Source organism: Mustelus asterias, chromosome 8 (assembly GCF_964213995.1).
Source record: "Mustelus asterias chromosome 8, sMusAst1.hap1.1, whole genome shotgun sequence".
In the NCBI taxonomy this organism is placed as follows: Eukaryota; Metazoa; Chordata; class Chondrichthyes; order Carcharhiniformes; family Triakidae; genus Mustelus; species Mustelus asterias.
Genome location: NC_135808.1, coordinates 20,314,464 through 20,330,179, shown reverse-complemented (window position 1 = coordinate 20,330,179; position 15,716 = coordinate 20,314,464). Strand labels below are relative to the sequence as shown.

General features: G+C 46.3%; 1 protein-coding gene across 1 annotated transcript in view; it reads left to right on the top strand.

The window, feature by feature from the left end:
• Positions 1-15,716, top strand: part of LOC144496912 (complement C4-like) — a 137,801-nt gene that overhangs the window by 35,768 nt on the left and 86,317 nt on the right. Inside the window, exons 13-17 of the mRNA XM_078217528.1 lie at positions 3,257-3,451; positions 7,863-8,015; positions 11,290-11,416; positions 13,521-13,592; positions 15,308-15,502. Of these exons, the coding sequence (XP_078073654.1) occupies positions 3,257-3,451; positions 7,863-8,015; positions 11,290-11,416; positions 13,521-13,592; positions 15,308-15,502 (742 nt within the window). The remainder of the gene's footprint in view (positions 1-3,256; positions 3,452-7,862; positions 8,016-11,289; positions 11,417-13,520; positions 13,593-15,307; positions 15,503-15,716) is intronic.

Below are 15,716 nucleotides of genomic sequence, written 5' to 3'. Positions count from 1 at the left end.
AAAAAAACTTACATTTCTTTTGGGATTTCTTTTTGCTTTTTGGAACATCTCAAAGCAGACAACATTCCCAAGAACACAATATTTGGGAACAGGAACAGGCCATTCAGCCCTTTGAAGCCACTCCACCCGTTTGATAAAATCATGGCTGATCGAGTTGTGGTGTCAGCCCCACTTTCATAGAAACAGAGAAGATAGGAGCAGGAGGAGGCCATTTGGCCCTTCGAGTCTGCTCTGCCATTCATCACGATAATGACCAATTCAATAACCTAATCCTGCTTTCTCCCCATAATTTGATCCCATTCACCTCAAGTGCTATATCTAGCCACCTCTTGAATACATTCAATGGTTTGGCATCAACTAGTTCCTGTGGTAATGAATTCCACAGGCTCATCGCTCTTTGGGTGAAGAAATGTCTCCTGATCTCCATCCTAAATATAGAAACATAGAAGATAGAAGCAGGAGGAGGCCCTGTCTGCCCATAACCTTTCACTGTCTGCTCCTGTCTATCGAAGGGTCATCCAGACCCGAAACGTTGATTTGATTTATTATTGTCCCATGTATTAGTTTACAGTGAAAAGTATTGTTTCTTGCACGCTATACAAAGAAAATCGTTCATAGGGAAGGAAAGGAGAGAGTGCAGAATGTAATGTTACAGTCATAGCTCGGGTGCAGAAAAAGAGCAACTTAAGGTAACTGGCTGTCTGACCGAAGACAGAGGGTGGTGGTCGATGGAAAATTTTCGGATTGGAGGCAGGTTGCTAGCGGTGTGCCGCAGGGATCAGTGCTTGGTCCTCTGCTCTTTGTGATTTTTATTAATGACTTAGAGGAGGGGGCTGAAGGGTGGATCAGTAAATTTGCTGATGACACCAAGATTGGTGGAGTAGTGGATGAGGTGGAGGGCTGTTGTAGGCTGCAAAAAGACATAGATAGGATGCAAAGCTGGGCTGAAAAATGGCAAATGGAGTTTAACCCTGATAAATGTGAGGTGATTCATTTTGGTAGGACAAATTTAAATGTGGATTACAGGGTCAAAGGTAGGGTTCTGAAGACTGTGGAGGAACAGAGAGATCTTGGGGTCCATATCCACAGATCTCTAAAGGTTGCCAGTCAAGTGGATAGAGCTGTGAAGAAGGCCTAAAGTGTGTTAGCTTTTATTAACAGGGGGTTGGAGTTTAAGAGCTGTGGGGTTATGCTGCAACTGTACAGGACCTTGGTGAGACCACATTTGGAATATTGTGTGCAGTTCTGGTCAGCTCACTATAAGAAGGATGTGGAAGCGCTGGAAAGAGTGCAGAGGAGATTTACCAGGATGCTGCCTGGTTTGGAGGGTAGGTCATATGAGGAAAGGTTGAGGGAGCTAGGGCTGTTCTCTCTGGAGCGGAGGAGGCTGAGGGGAGACTTAATAGAGGTGTATAAAATGATGAAGGGGATAGATAGAGTGAACGTTCAAAGACTATTTCCTCGGGTGGATGGAGCTATTACAAGGGGGCATAACTATAGGGTTCATGGTGGGAGATACAGGACGGATATCAGAGGTAGGTTCTTTACGCAGAGAGTGGTTGGGGTGTGGAATGGACTGCCTGCAGTGATAGTGGAGTCAGACACTTTAGAAACATTTAAGCGGTTATTGGATAGGCACATGGAGCACACCAGGATGATAGGGAGTGGGATAGCTTGATCTTGGTTTCAGATAAAGCTCGGCACAACATCGTGCGCCGAAGGGCCTGTTCTGTGCTGTACTGTTCTATGTTCTATGTTAATATGGGGTGGAAGAGTAAGAATAAAGTTTTAAAAGCATAGAATGAGAGTAAAAGATAGAATTAAAGGATGTACTGGGCACAGCTTGCAAGAAGTCACCCCTCTCCGGTACCATCTTGAAATATGTCATTGGCTGTATTCTCTCTCCACAGATGCTGTCAGACCTGCTGAGATTTTCCAGCATTTTCTGTTTGTGTCGCATCAAAAACACTGGTGCGCACATGTGACATGTGCACATGGATGCAATACACATAGAAACACATACTTGGACACACACATGGTGACATGTGCACATGCATTCACGTATACATATCTGTGCATAGACTCGTAGAATCCCTACAATGCAGGAGGGGGCCATTCAGCCCATCGAGCCTCCACCGACCACAATCCCATCCAGGCCCTATCCCCGTAACCCCATATATTTTACCCACTAATCCCCCTGACACTAAGAGGCAATTTAACATGGACAATCAACTCAACCCACACATCTTTGGAGTGTGTGGGAGGAAACCGGAGCACCCAGGGGAAACCCAGGTAGACATGGGGTGAATGTACAAACTCCACACATACAGTGACTCAAGCCGGGAATTTTTTTTATTTCAAAAAAATATACTTTATTCATAAATTATCTGAAATAAAACATTACAGAAATGCCATTTCCAATCATTGCAAACAGTGAAAAATGGTCATATTTACAATTTCCTTAACTTCAAAATTTTACAGTGCTCAGTACCAAGACATTTCATACATTACAGAACAGGTCAGAGTTCTTCATCAAACTATAGAAAGTCATCACATTGCACTGTGTGCTGTTTTTACAAAGTTGCACACAGTTACGCAGTCTGAGGGTTTTTTACAGTTCCTGACCCCTCGGTCTGCCTCGGTTGAAAGGCTTTAAACGGTGGCCTTTCCCCATTGTGCCTTTGCGGCGGCTGCCTCAAGCTTGGGAGCGTCCCTCAGCACGTTGTCCTGGACCTTGGAATGTGCCAGTCGGCAACACTCGGTCGAGGATAAATCTTTGCACTGGAAGATCAGCAAGTTTTGGGCGGACGAAAGTGCGTCCTTCACCGAGTTGCTGACCCTCCAGCAGCAGTTGATACTTATCTCGGTGTGCTGGTGGTGAGAAGGGCACTTCCCGTCACATCCTTGATGCACGCCCAACGACTCAACACCACCGCACGCTGCCCTCAAAGCGGCTGTGTGGGGATTGAGGCGGTTGCTCCTTGTGGAATGTGCCTTTGCAAAGGAGGTCTGGAGTGAGTATTTGTCGAGCTTCGTCCTGAATGGCTCAGTGACGCAGGACTCTGTGCTCTACGCACACCGAGACAAATATCAACTGCTGGAGTGACCCAAGCCAGGAATCGAACCCGGGTCTCTGGCACTGTGAGGCAGCAGTGCTAACCACTGTGCCACCCATGCCCATGCTTTCTTCCTTTGTACATCTTGGTGAGATAGTTTGCTTGTGCAGATTCTGAGGTGAATGTTCCTCTTCTGGCAGATTATTAACAAAGGCAAAGTGCTCACAATGAATCGAATTTTAAAAACAGCAGTCACAAAACTGACCCTCCCCCTGAGCATCGCTATGGTCCCAGCGTTCCGACTCGTCCTCTACTATTACATACATGTCGGGAGCAAAACAGAAATGGTGGCCAATTCCGCGTGGATTGATGTCAAGGATGTCTGCGAAGGAAAGGTATGGATCTCCTTTTCTATTTTCTAAATATCATAAGGATTGTGGTTCTCTCCTGTAACATAGGAAACCGGTAGTATATTATAGTAACATAGGAACAGCCGGCTTGGGGGCAATGACGCCAATTTACACGAAAGTTTCCAATGAGCAATGATTGAGTGTCAAAAGTGGTCTTAGCAGATAATGCAGCTCAATTTTATTCTTTAAATAGTTAATTTCCCAGTTGTAACCGACATATGCTAATATTCTGAAGTGAACTTAAGGTGTGGCTGAAATCTCATTTGTGAAGGGCAATGGTAATTGTTGAGGGTGATTTGTTAAATTCAATCATGGGATGTGGGTGCCTCTGACAAGCTCATCATTTGTTGCCCCCCCCCCCGCATATATACTTGAACCTAGTGGTTAGCTTGGATATTTCAGGCATTTAAGTGTCAACCGCGTTGTGATTCTGAAGTCACATGTAGGTAGACTTTTCCAGATTCCTTCCCCTTGAGGGACATTAGTGAATCATAGAATCATAGAATCCTACAGTGCAGAAAGAGGCTATTTGGCCCAACGAGTCTGCACCGACCGCAACCCCACCCTGGCCCTATCCCCATGACCCCATGCATTTACCCTAGCTAGTCCCTCTGACACTCAGGGGCAATTTTAGCACGGCCAATCCACCTAACCCGCACACCTTTGGAGTGTGGGAGGAAACCGGGGCACGTGGAGGAAACCCACGCAGACACAAGAAGAACATGCAAACTCCGCACAGTGACCCAAGCTGGAAATCGAACCCATGTCCTGGCGCTGTGAGGCAGCAGTGCTAACCACTGGGCCACCGTGCCGCCCCTATGCACCGTGCCACCCCCTAGGTGCGGTTTTTATCTGACAACTGGTGATAGATTCATGGTCACCATAACTGAGACTAACGTGGCCCCAGAGAGTTCGCCTGCAGCCCTGGATTACCAGTCCAGTGACACTACCGCTGTGCTATCATAGAATCATAGAATCCCTACAGTGCAGAAGGAGGCCATTCTGCCCATAGTGTCTGCACCGACCACAATCCCACCGAGACCCTATTCCCGTAACTCCACATATTTACCCTGCTAATCCCCCTAACACTAAGGGGCAATTCAGCATGGCCAATCAACTTAAACTGCATATCTTTGGAGTGTGGGAGGAAACCGGAGCACCCGGAGGAAACCCACACAGACACGGGGAGAATGTGCAAACTCCACACAGACGTGACCCAAGGCCGGAATTGAACCCGGGTCCCTGGCGCTGTGAGACAGCAGTGCTAACCACTGTGCCACCGTGCCGCCCGTGCTGATCATAGAATTATAGAAACTCTACAGTGCAGAAGGAAGCCATTCAGCCTATTGAGCCTGCACTGACCATAATCCCACCCAGGCCCTATTCCCATAACCCAACGTATTTTATCCTGCGAATTTACCCTGACACTAATGGCCAATCAACACACCCGCACATCTTTGGACGGTGGGAGGAAACCGGAGCACCCGGAGGAAACCCACACAGACAAAGAACAAAGAAAATTACAGCACAGGAACAGGCATTTTGGTTCTCCAGGTCTGCACCGACCATGCTGGCCAACTTAACTAAAACACCCTATCCTTCTGAGGACCATATCTCTCTATTCCCATTCTGTTCATGTATTTGTCAAGGCGCCCCTTAAAAGTCACTACCGTATCCACTTCCACTACATCCCGTGGCAACAAGTTCCAGGCTCCCACCACCTTTTGTGTAAAAAATCTGCCTCGGACATCTCCTTTAAACCTTGCCTCTTGCACCTTAAACCTGTGCCCCCCAGTAATTGACTCTTCCACCCTGGGAAAAAACTTCTGACGATCCACTCTGTCCATGCCTTTCATAATCTTGTAGACTTCTTTTAGGTCACCCCTCAACCGCCATCGTTCCAGTGAGAACAAACCAAGCTTTTCCAACCTCTCTTCATAGCTAATGCCCTCCATACCAGGCAACATCCTGGTAAATCTTTCCTGTACCCTCTCTAAAGCCTCCACATCATTCTGGTAGTGTGGCGACCAGAATTAAACATTATATTCCAAGTGAGGCCTAACTAAGGTTCTATAAAGCTGCAACATGACTTGCCAATTTTTAAACTCAATGCCCCAGCTGATGAAGGCAAGCATGCCGTATGCCTTCTTGACTACCTTCTCCACCCGCGTTGCCACTTCCAGTGACCTGTGTACCTGTACACACAGATCCCCCTGCCTATCAATACTCTTAAGTGTTCTGCCATTTGCTGTATATTTCCTATCTGTATGAGACCTTACAAAATGCATTACCTCACATTTGTCCAGATTAAACTCCATCTATCATTCTCCACCCAAGCCTCCAACCGATCTATATCCTACTGTATCCTCTGATGGTCCTCATCGCTATCCGCAAATCCACCAAACTTTGTGTCATCCACAAACTTACTAATCAAACCAGTTACATTTTCCTCCAAATCATTTATATATATTACAAACAGCAAACGCCCCAGCACTGATCCCTGAGTAAAGTCACTTGTCACAGCCCTCCATTCAGAAACGCACCCTTCTACGGCTACCCTCTGTCTTCTTTTACCGAGTAAGAGTTTTAACAACACCAGGTTAAAGTCCAACAGGTTTATTTGGTAGCAAATGCCATTCGCTTTCGGAGCGCTGCTCCTTCGTCAGATGGAGTGGAATCCCATTCATTTTCTATGAGACTTCTGGATGAGTACATGGGATTTAATGGGATTGAGGGCTATAGATAGGCCTAGAGGTGGGGATGTGATCGGCGCAACTTGTGGGCCGAAGGGCCTGTTTGTGCTGTGGCTTTCTATGTTCTATGAGAAACCCACGCAGACACGGGGAGAATGTGCAAACTCCACACAGACAGTGACCCGAGGCTGGAATTGAACCCGGGCCCCTGGCGCTGTGAGGCAGCAGTGCTAACCACTGTGCCGCCCATGATGGACTGGAATTTTCCGCAAGGTCCCCAATCAATCAGAGATCCCATCAATGTCACAGCTGATTGGAAGACTTAGCCCATTGTGAGAGATGGTAACATAATAGTATTGTGACTGGAATAGTAATCCAGAGATGTGGGTAATGCTCTGTGGACCCAGGTTTGAATCCCGCAATGGCAAATCATGAAATTTGAATTCAGTCAAAATCTGGAATCAAAAGTTTAATGATGACCATGAAAACCCCATCTTGATCAATTGGGCCAGTGGGCTGACTAATGGCAGATGGAGTTTAATTTAGATAAATGCGAGTTGATGCATTTTGGTAGATTGAACCAGGGCAGGACTTACTCAGTTAATGGTAGGGCATTGGGGAGAGTTGCAGAACAAAGAGATCTCGGGGTACATATTCATAGCTCCTTGAAAGTGGAGTCACAGGTGGACAGAGTGGTGAAGAAGGCGTTCAGCATCCTTGGCTTCATTGATCAGAACATTGAATTTAGGAGTTGGGACGTCTTGTTGAAGTTGTACAAGACATTGGTAAGGCCACGCTTGGAGTACTGTGTACAGTTCTGATCACCCTCTTATAGAAAGGATATTATTAAACTCGAAAGAGTGCAGAAGAGATTTACTAGGATGCTACCGGGACTTGATGGTTTGAGTTATAAGGAGAGGCTGGATAGACTGGGACTTTCTTCTCTGGAACGTAGAAGGCTGAGGGGTGATCTTATAAAGGTCTATAAAACAATGAAGGGCATAGATCAGCTAGATAGTCTTTTCCCAAAGGTAGGTGAGTCTAAAACTAGAGGGCATAGGTTTAAGGTGAGAGGGGAGAGATACAAAAGTGTCCAGAGGGGCAATTTGTTCACACAGAGGGTGGTGAGTGTCTGGAACAAGCTGCCAGAGATAGTAGTAGAGGCGGGTACAATTTTGTCTTTTAAAAAGAATTAAGACTGTTACATGGGTAAGATGAGTATGGAGGGATATGGGCCAAATGCGGGCAGTTGGGAATAGATTAGGAGTTTTAAAAAACAAGGGCGGCATGGACAAGTTGGGCCAAAGGGCCTGTTTCCATGCCGTAAACCTCTATGACTCTATCTGGTTCACCAATGTCCCTTTAGGGAAAGAAATCGGCCACGTTCACTCGGTCTGGCCTACATGTGACTCCAGATCCACAGCAATGTGGTTGACTCTGAAATGGAAAATTAAGCATGGGAAATAAATGATGGCCCAACTCAGCTATGTCCACATCCCGTGAACAAACAAAAAAAAAACCCCTATCCAACCTGTAATAAAAATCTTAAATTCTCTTTAATCTTTAACATGCATTTTCTTGGTCAGATTCCCTCTCTATGTTGAGAAGTTGGACATTGCCAGTGAATGAGCGGTCACAGACAACAACAGAAAATGGTGCGATTCACTTCCTGACGATCTGTCCCATTTTGTTGCTTTCTGCAGATCACAATCAACAATTTGCCCAATGAGTATTACAGCCCAGGAGGTAGAGCAACTCTGCACATTGAAACTGAAGACAAAGGCAGCTTGTCCATTGCCATCGTCGACACAGCAATCTATATACTGAACAACAAGTACAAACTTACACCCAGCAAAGTAAGTCATTTACGGTTTGTGCTTTGACGGGATTCAAGATTCTGCTTCAATAAACTTTACGATAGCAACCTCAACCCTGATTATATCAACTAACTACCTAACTACCCATAGAATCCTGCAGTGCAGAAGGAGGCCATTCGGCCCATCGAGACTGCACCGACCACAATCCATTCCAGGCCCTATCCCCACAACCCCATGCATTTACCCTAACTAATCCCCCTGACACTAAGGGGCAATTTAGCATGGCCAATCCACCTAACCCATCTTTGGACTGTGGGAGGAAAACAGAGAACCCGCAGGAAACCCACGCAGACACAGAGAGAACGTGCAAATTCCACGCAGATAGTGACCCAAGCTGGGAAGCGAACCCAGGTCCCTGGTGCTGTGAGGCAGCAGTGCTAACCACTGTGCCACCATGCTGTGCCTATATAGATGCTATATTGGGTTAAAATAAAACCATGTTGTTTCAGGATTATGATGCAGGATACTTGGGGAAGCGGTGGTGTAGTGGTTTTGTCAGTGGACTAGTAATCCAGAGGTCCAGGGTAATGCTCAGGGGACCCAGGTTCGCATCCCACCCCAGCAGATGGTGAAATTTGAATTCAATAAAAATCTGGAATTAAAAGTCTAATGATGAGCATGAAACCATCGTCGATTGATGTAAAAACCTACCTGGTTCACTAATGTCCTTCAGGAAAGGAAATCTGCCGTGCTTACCCGGTCTGACCTACATGTGACTCCAGAGCCACAGCAATGTGGTTGTCTCTTAAATGCCCTTGGGGATGGGCAATAAATGCTGGCCCAGCCAGTGACGCCCACACCCCCTGAATGAATTATATTTAAAAAAAACTTTCCTTCCTGCCTCATTACCTTCTATTTCAGATCTGGCTTATAATACAGGAGAGAAGATGGGCAGAGAGAACATGTCTTAATATTGGGTCAAAGCAACACACCTTTAATTCAATTAATTCATTCAAACTTTGCTGTCTCGGGCTCAATGGACTGTGCTTGTGGGATGCCTCATAGATAATTCAGCCTTCATGTGTCATCCATGGTCCTACTCACTTCGTGGGCGGCATGGTGGCACAGTGGTTAGCACTGCTACCTCATAGCTCCAGGGACCCAGGTTCGATTCCAGCCTTGGGTCTCTGTCTGTGTGGAGTTTGCACGTTGTCTGCGTGGGTTTCCTCCGGGTGCTCCAGTTTCCTCCCACACTCCAAAGATGTGCTGGTTAGGTGGATTGGCCATGCTAACTTGCCCTTTAATGTCAGGGGATTAGTGGGATAAATATGTGGGGTTATGGAGATAGGGCCTGGATGGGATTGTTGTCAGTGCAAGCCAAATGGTCTCCTTCTGCACTGTAGGGATTCTCTGTAGTTAGTCACGCTGGGCTGTTGGAACAGCCTCAACTGGCAAGGCTTTTACGGTCAGCAGTGAGGGACCGATGTTCATTATGTACCTCGGCAAAAGCAGAGGATAACAATTTAGTGGAATCTGGAGGGTGGATTTCCAGTTTGCCAGACATTTTCGTCAGTTTGACATAATAATGGCCGTGAACACTGGGGCTTTTAAAAAATATACATTAATTCACAGGATTGGGACTTCGCAAGTTAGGCTACCATTTATTGCCAATCCCCAAATTGTGCTTGAGAAGGGGGTGCGAATTGAATCTTGAACTGCTGCAGTCGATCTGGTGTAGTTATAGCCACAGTGCTGTTACATATAGAAACATAGAAAATAGGCGCATTCAGCCCTTCGAGCCTCTGCCACACTTCAACATAATCATGGCTGATCATGCCCTTTCAATAGCCCACTCCCGCTTTCTCTCCATGCCCCTTGATGCATTTAACCACAGGGGTCACATCCAGTTCCCTCGTGAACATATCTAAGGAATTGGCCCCAACAACTTTCTGTGGTAGAGAATTCCACAGGTTCACAACTCATTGAGTGAAGAAGTTCTTCCCCATCTCAGTCCTGAAGGGCTTACCCCTTATTCTGAGACTGTTAAAATCATAGAATCCTGCACTGCAGAAGGAGGCCATTCAGCCCATTGAGTCTGCACCAACCACAATCCCACCCAGGCCCTATCCCCATGACGCCATGCATTTACCCGAGCTAGCCCCCTGACACTAGGGCGCAATTTAGCATGGCCAATCAACCTAAGGGTTTTGATGCAAGGATATATTTCCAAGTTTGGATAAGTGAGTGGCTGGGAGGGGAATTTCCAGTTGCTGTTTTTTTCCATGTGTCTGCTGCCTATGTGATGGGGTTGGAAGGTGCTGTCTAAGGATGTTCATCGAATTGGACTTGTGGTTATGCAACATGGTGCACAGTGCCACCTTGGGTTCCTTACAGCCACAAACTGTAGACCATTGTCTCCATGGCCAGACCATACAGCCTAAATTTTATCCTGATATGTTTCCCACTAAAGGCAACCCACATATCATGGACCAAGCCAATGGGCAAAAGTGGAATTGCCTCAATATGTCACATTTTCTTTTTAAAATGTAATCATGTTAGTTTGGATTTATCCTTGGAAAACGGGCATGCTGTCTTGAAGTAGAACTATTTCTGTGCAGCTGTGGCTCAGAAGAAAGAAAACAAGTTTATTTATTAGTGTCACAAGTAGGCTTACATTAACGCTGCAATTAAGTTACTATGAAAATTCCCTAGTCGCCACATCCCCGCCTGTTCACATCACATAGACAGCACCTTCCAACTCCATGACATAAGCAGTAGACACATGGGAAAACCACCAACTGGAAATTCCCCTCTGAGCCACTTACTATCAAGACTTGGAAATATATTCTTGCTTTGAAAACCCTGGAAATCCCTCCCTGACAGTTTAAGAATAAGGAGTAAGCCATTCAGAATTGAGATGAGGAAGAACGTCTTCACTCAGAGAGTTGTGAATCTGTGGAAAGTTGTTGGGACCAGTTCATTACCTCTGTTCAGGAGGGAACTGGATGTGGCTCTTGCGGCTAAAAGGATCAAGGTACACTGAGGGAGAATGCATCTAACCGGCATGCCTTTCGGACTGTGGGAGGAAACCGGGGCACCCGGAGGAAAACCCACGCAGATATGGGGAGAATGTGCAGACTCCACAAACACAGTGACCCAAGCCGGGAATTGAACCCAGATCCCTGGCCCAGCAGGTTGAGGCTGGTGAGGCAGTTGTGTTAACCACTGTGCCACTGTGCTGCCCACAACATCCCTTTTTTTTTGCATTTACACAAATGTACACTTTTCTTATTTGACTTTTGTCTGTGAATAGGTCTTTGAAGAGATGAATTCATACGATCTTGGCTGCACATTTGGAGGTGGCGCTGATAGCAGTCATGTATTTATGGATGCCGGACTGGCTTTCATTTCCAATGTGGGCACGTCAGAGGCTCGACTTGGTAAGCTAAGCACGCAAAATTAGATGCAGATTCTGTTCTACATAAAGCTGAAATAACATGTGCAGACAAAGAATTAGTGAGATGTATAGACAACAATTGGGTTGGCACGGTGGCACAGTGGTTAGCACTGCTGCCGCATAGTGCCAGGAACCCGGGTTCAATGCTGGCCTCAGTTGACTGTATGTGCAGAGTTTGTACATTCTCCCCGCGTCTGCCTGGGTTTCCTTCGGGTGCTTCGGTTTCCTCCCACAGTCCAACAATGTGTGGGTTAGGTTGATTGACCATGCTAAATTGACCGTCAGTGTCAAAGGGTTAGCAGGGTAAGTATGTGGGGTTACGGGAATAGGGTCTGGGTGGGACTGTGGTCGGTGCAGGCTTGATGGGCTGAATGCCCTCCTTCTGCTGTGTAGGGATTCGATGATTCTATGAATCTTTGCACCACCCGTTATCCAAAGTAGATGAATGTACAATACAGAAAAATCTTTTCATATTTTAGAAGGTGTGCATGAAAAAGGACTTTAAAAAAAGTCTATTGTTAAATATTTGCATTCCATTGGATGAGGTACAGATTTGATTTACCAGAATCGGTCACAAGCTATCAGGAGCATAGATTTTTATTCACTGGATGTGGGTGTAGCAGTTATTGTCCATTGACTGAGTGGTTGGTCGGGCAGTTACATTTCAATGGATTTGGAGTCACATATAAGCTTGGCTCACTCAGGATATCCCGAAGGTGGATTTGTACAACAATGGTTTCATCATCATCGTCATCATTAGACTTTTCAGGTTAAGATTTGTTTCGGTTAAGCTGCCATGGTGGGATTCGAACCAAAGTCTTTGGATCAGTCCAAGGCCAACAAACACTAGGCCACCTCTCCTTTTAGGCATAATTCAATGCTGCCACTGTAGGGGCGGCAATGTGGCACAGTGGTTAGCACTGCTGCTTCACAGTGCCAGGGAGCTGGGTTCAATTTTGGCCTTGGGTCACTGTCTGTGCGGAGTTTGCACATTTTCCCCGTGTCTGCGTGGGTTTTCTCTGTGTGCCCCCGTTTCCTCCCATAGTCCAAAGATGTGTGGGTTAGGTTGATTGGCCATGCTAAATTGCGCCTTAGTGTCAGGGGGATTAGCAAGGGTAAATCGGGATTAAGGGGATAGGGATCTCTCAATGGATGGGAGGCTGGTTTACGTGATGGACTGGGCTACATTCACAAATTTTTGTAGTTTCTTGCAGTCTTGGTCAGAGCAGGAGCCATACCAAGCTGTGATACATCCAGAAAGAATGCTTTCTATGGTCCATCTGTAAAATTACATAGAAACAGAGAAGATCGGAGCAGGAGGAGGCCATTTGGCCCTTCGAGCCTGCTCCATCATTCATTACGAAGATGGCTGCTCATCCAACTCAATAGCCTCATCTTGCTTTTTCCCCATAACGTTGATCCCATTCATCCGAAGTGCTTTATCCAGCCGCCTCTTGAATACAAGAGGCGTCACTCCTAAGTACAGCGTCAGCAAGCAAGCAAACAGATGTTCACTGGGCTATAGCTCCTGGGCTATAAAATATCAACATGTTTCAGGAATAGTGGTAGCACAGTGGGCCAGTTGACATGGCACGGCTGCCTCACAATGCCAGGGAACCGGGTTCGATTCCAGCCTCAGGTCACTCTCTGTGTGGAGTTTGCACGTTCTCCCTGTGTCTGCGTGGGTTTCCTCCGGGTACTCCAGTTTCTGCCACAGTGTAAAGATGTACAGTTTGGTTGGATTGGCCACGCTAAATTGCCCCTTACTGTCCAAAGATATCTAGGTTAGGTGGATTAGCCATGGCATATTCTGGGGTTACAGGGATAGGGGATGGGCTTGGGTAAGATGCTCTTTCAGAGAGTTAGGGCAGACTCGATGGGCTGAATGGCCTCCTTCTGTGTGGATTCATGGATCCATGGAACAGCAAGTCGTTCTGACTTTCACCCCAAGTCTGCACTGTTGCGAGCAAGAATGACGCCTATAAGCAATTGAAAGTGAGCTGAAGTGGTTTTTTTTTGGGGGGGGTGGGTGGTGCTCACATGTTAAAAATGTTTCATCATTATTAAATAATGTTGTTTCCTTACAGGATATTCCTGCAAAACGGATGGTGGGAGGAAGAAAAGATCTTTGGATTTCCAAGCGCAGTATGTGGGAAAATGTAAGAATTGAGTCCGCATTCAGTACATTTGATCCGAAGGCACAATCTGTTTAAAAATGCTTACAGTTGTCACAGGATTAGAGATTGTGTCCGTCTCTTATTCCGCCTGGGATTTCTTTGCTAGTTAGAGGTTTCAGTTATCCGTTTTAAAGTTAAGTTGTTGCCACCGCCCTTATGACAATGGATAAAGTAATTTCTCGCCATGACATTGGCACAGCTTAATTTCAAAATGACAGCTTGCTTGATCACTTCCTTTCAGGTGGCATGGTGGCACAGTGGTTAACACTGCCTCCTCACAGCGTTAGGGACTCAGGTTCTATACAATCAAAGCACAGAGAAGGAAATGAGAATGTAGAGTCACAGTCATAGCTAGGGCGTAGAGAAAGAACAACTTGATAAGAAGTAAGTCCATTCAAAAGTCTGATGGCAGTAGGGAAGAAGCTGTTTTTGAGTCGGTTGGTATGTGTTTTTGTATCTTTTTCCTGAGGAGGAAGGTGGAAGGGAGAATGTTCAGAGTGCATGGAGTCCTTGATTATGATGGCTGTTTTTCCAAGGCAGCAGGAAATGTAGACAGAGTCAACGGATGTGATGGGTTGGGCTTCGTTCATAACCCTTTGCAGTTTCCTGCGGTTTTGGGCAGAGCAGGAGCCATACCCAGCTGTGATACAACCAGAAAGAATGCTTTCTATGGTGCATCTGTAAAAGGTGGTGAGAGTCGTAGCGGACATGCCAAATTTCCTTAGCCTCCTGAGAAAGTAGAGGCGTTGGTGGGTTTTCTTAACTATGGCTTCGGCTTTGAGGGACCAGAACTGGTTGTCAGTGATCTAGACACCTAGAACCATGAAGCTCTTGCCTATTTCCACTTAGTTCCCATTGATGTAGACAGGGGCATGTTCTCCTTTACGCTTCCTGAAGTTGATGACTATCGCCTTCGTTTTGTTGACATTGAGGGAGAGATTATTGTTGCCGTACCAGTTCACCAGATTCCATGTCCCTTTCCTGTACTCTGTCTCATCATTGTTTGAGTCCAACCAACTACAGTGGTGCTATCAGCAAACATGAGATGGACAAAGTGAGGTGAGAGGTCAAACTAGCCTTTGCGGCACGGGATGGGCTGGGTAACTGTTAGAATGTCATCCAGTGAGGGACAGAACAGCAGCTGATTGAGAAATCTTGCTGCTCATTTTAACATTTTTTAGCTCCGGATGCAGCAATTGTCGGATTGCAGTCAACCATTGTCTGCAATTTGAAGTGCTGAACCTATTGTTTAACCGTCAGGGTGGCATGGTGGCACAGTGATTAGCAGTGCTGCCTCACAGCGCAAAAGACCAGGGTTCGATTCCCAGTTTGGGTGACTGTCTGTGTGGAGTTTGCACTTCTCCCCGTGTCTGCGTGGGTTTCCTCCGGGTGCTCTGGTTTCCTCCCACAGTCTGAAAGACGCGCTGGTTAGGTGCATTTGCCAGAGTAAATTCTCCCTCAGTGGCTGGATTTTACTCGCAGAATGTTGGCCTCGGGCGTGATTTTATGAGCCTCGGGCGGGAGAGGCAGTAAAATTCCGGGGAGTGCACCCAAACAGGTGCCGGAGCGTGACGACTAGGGGATTTTCACAGTAGCTTCATTGTGCTGTTAACGTAAGCCTACTGGCAACGCGAATAAATAACCTTTGAACTATAAAACTAAGTTCAGCAATGCATTTTCATCTCCTTGTCTTTCAGTAAATCAGTATACCAACGGCACTCTGAAGAAATGCTGCACGGATGGATTAACCGTAATCCCAATGCACCTTAGCTGTGAAGATCGGGGGAAGCGAGTTGAAGAAGATGAATGTAGAAAGGTTTTTCTCACCTGCTGCGAGTTTGGCGTGGAACTGAGGAATAACCAGTCGGCGAAGCTCAATCAGTTGGGAAGAAGTAAGCGTTTGCTGACAGGGATCAAATTTGCTCATACTCAACTCACTGAGCGAGAGAATATCTTTCACAAACACTCATGAAACAGACCGATGACAATTCCAATATTGCAATACCAAAGCAAAATACCCTGGATGCGGTAACTCAAAATGTTGGCTTTCAACTTGTCTGGGCCGTGTTTATGAAGAGTGCAAACAAATTAAGATTTCAGCTCCAT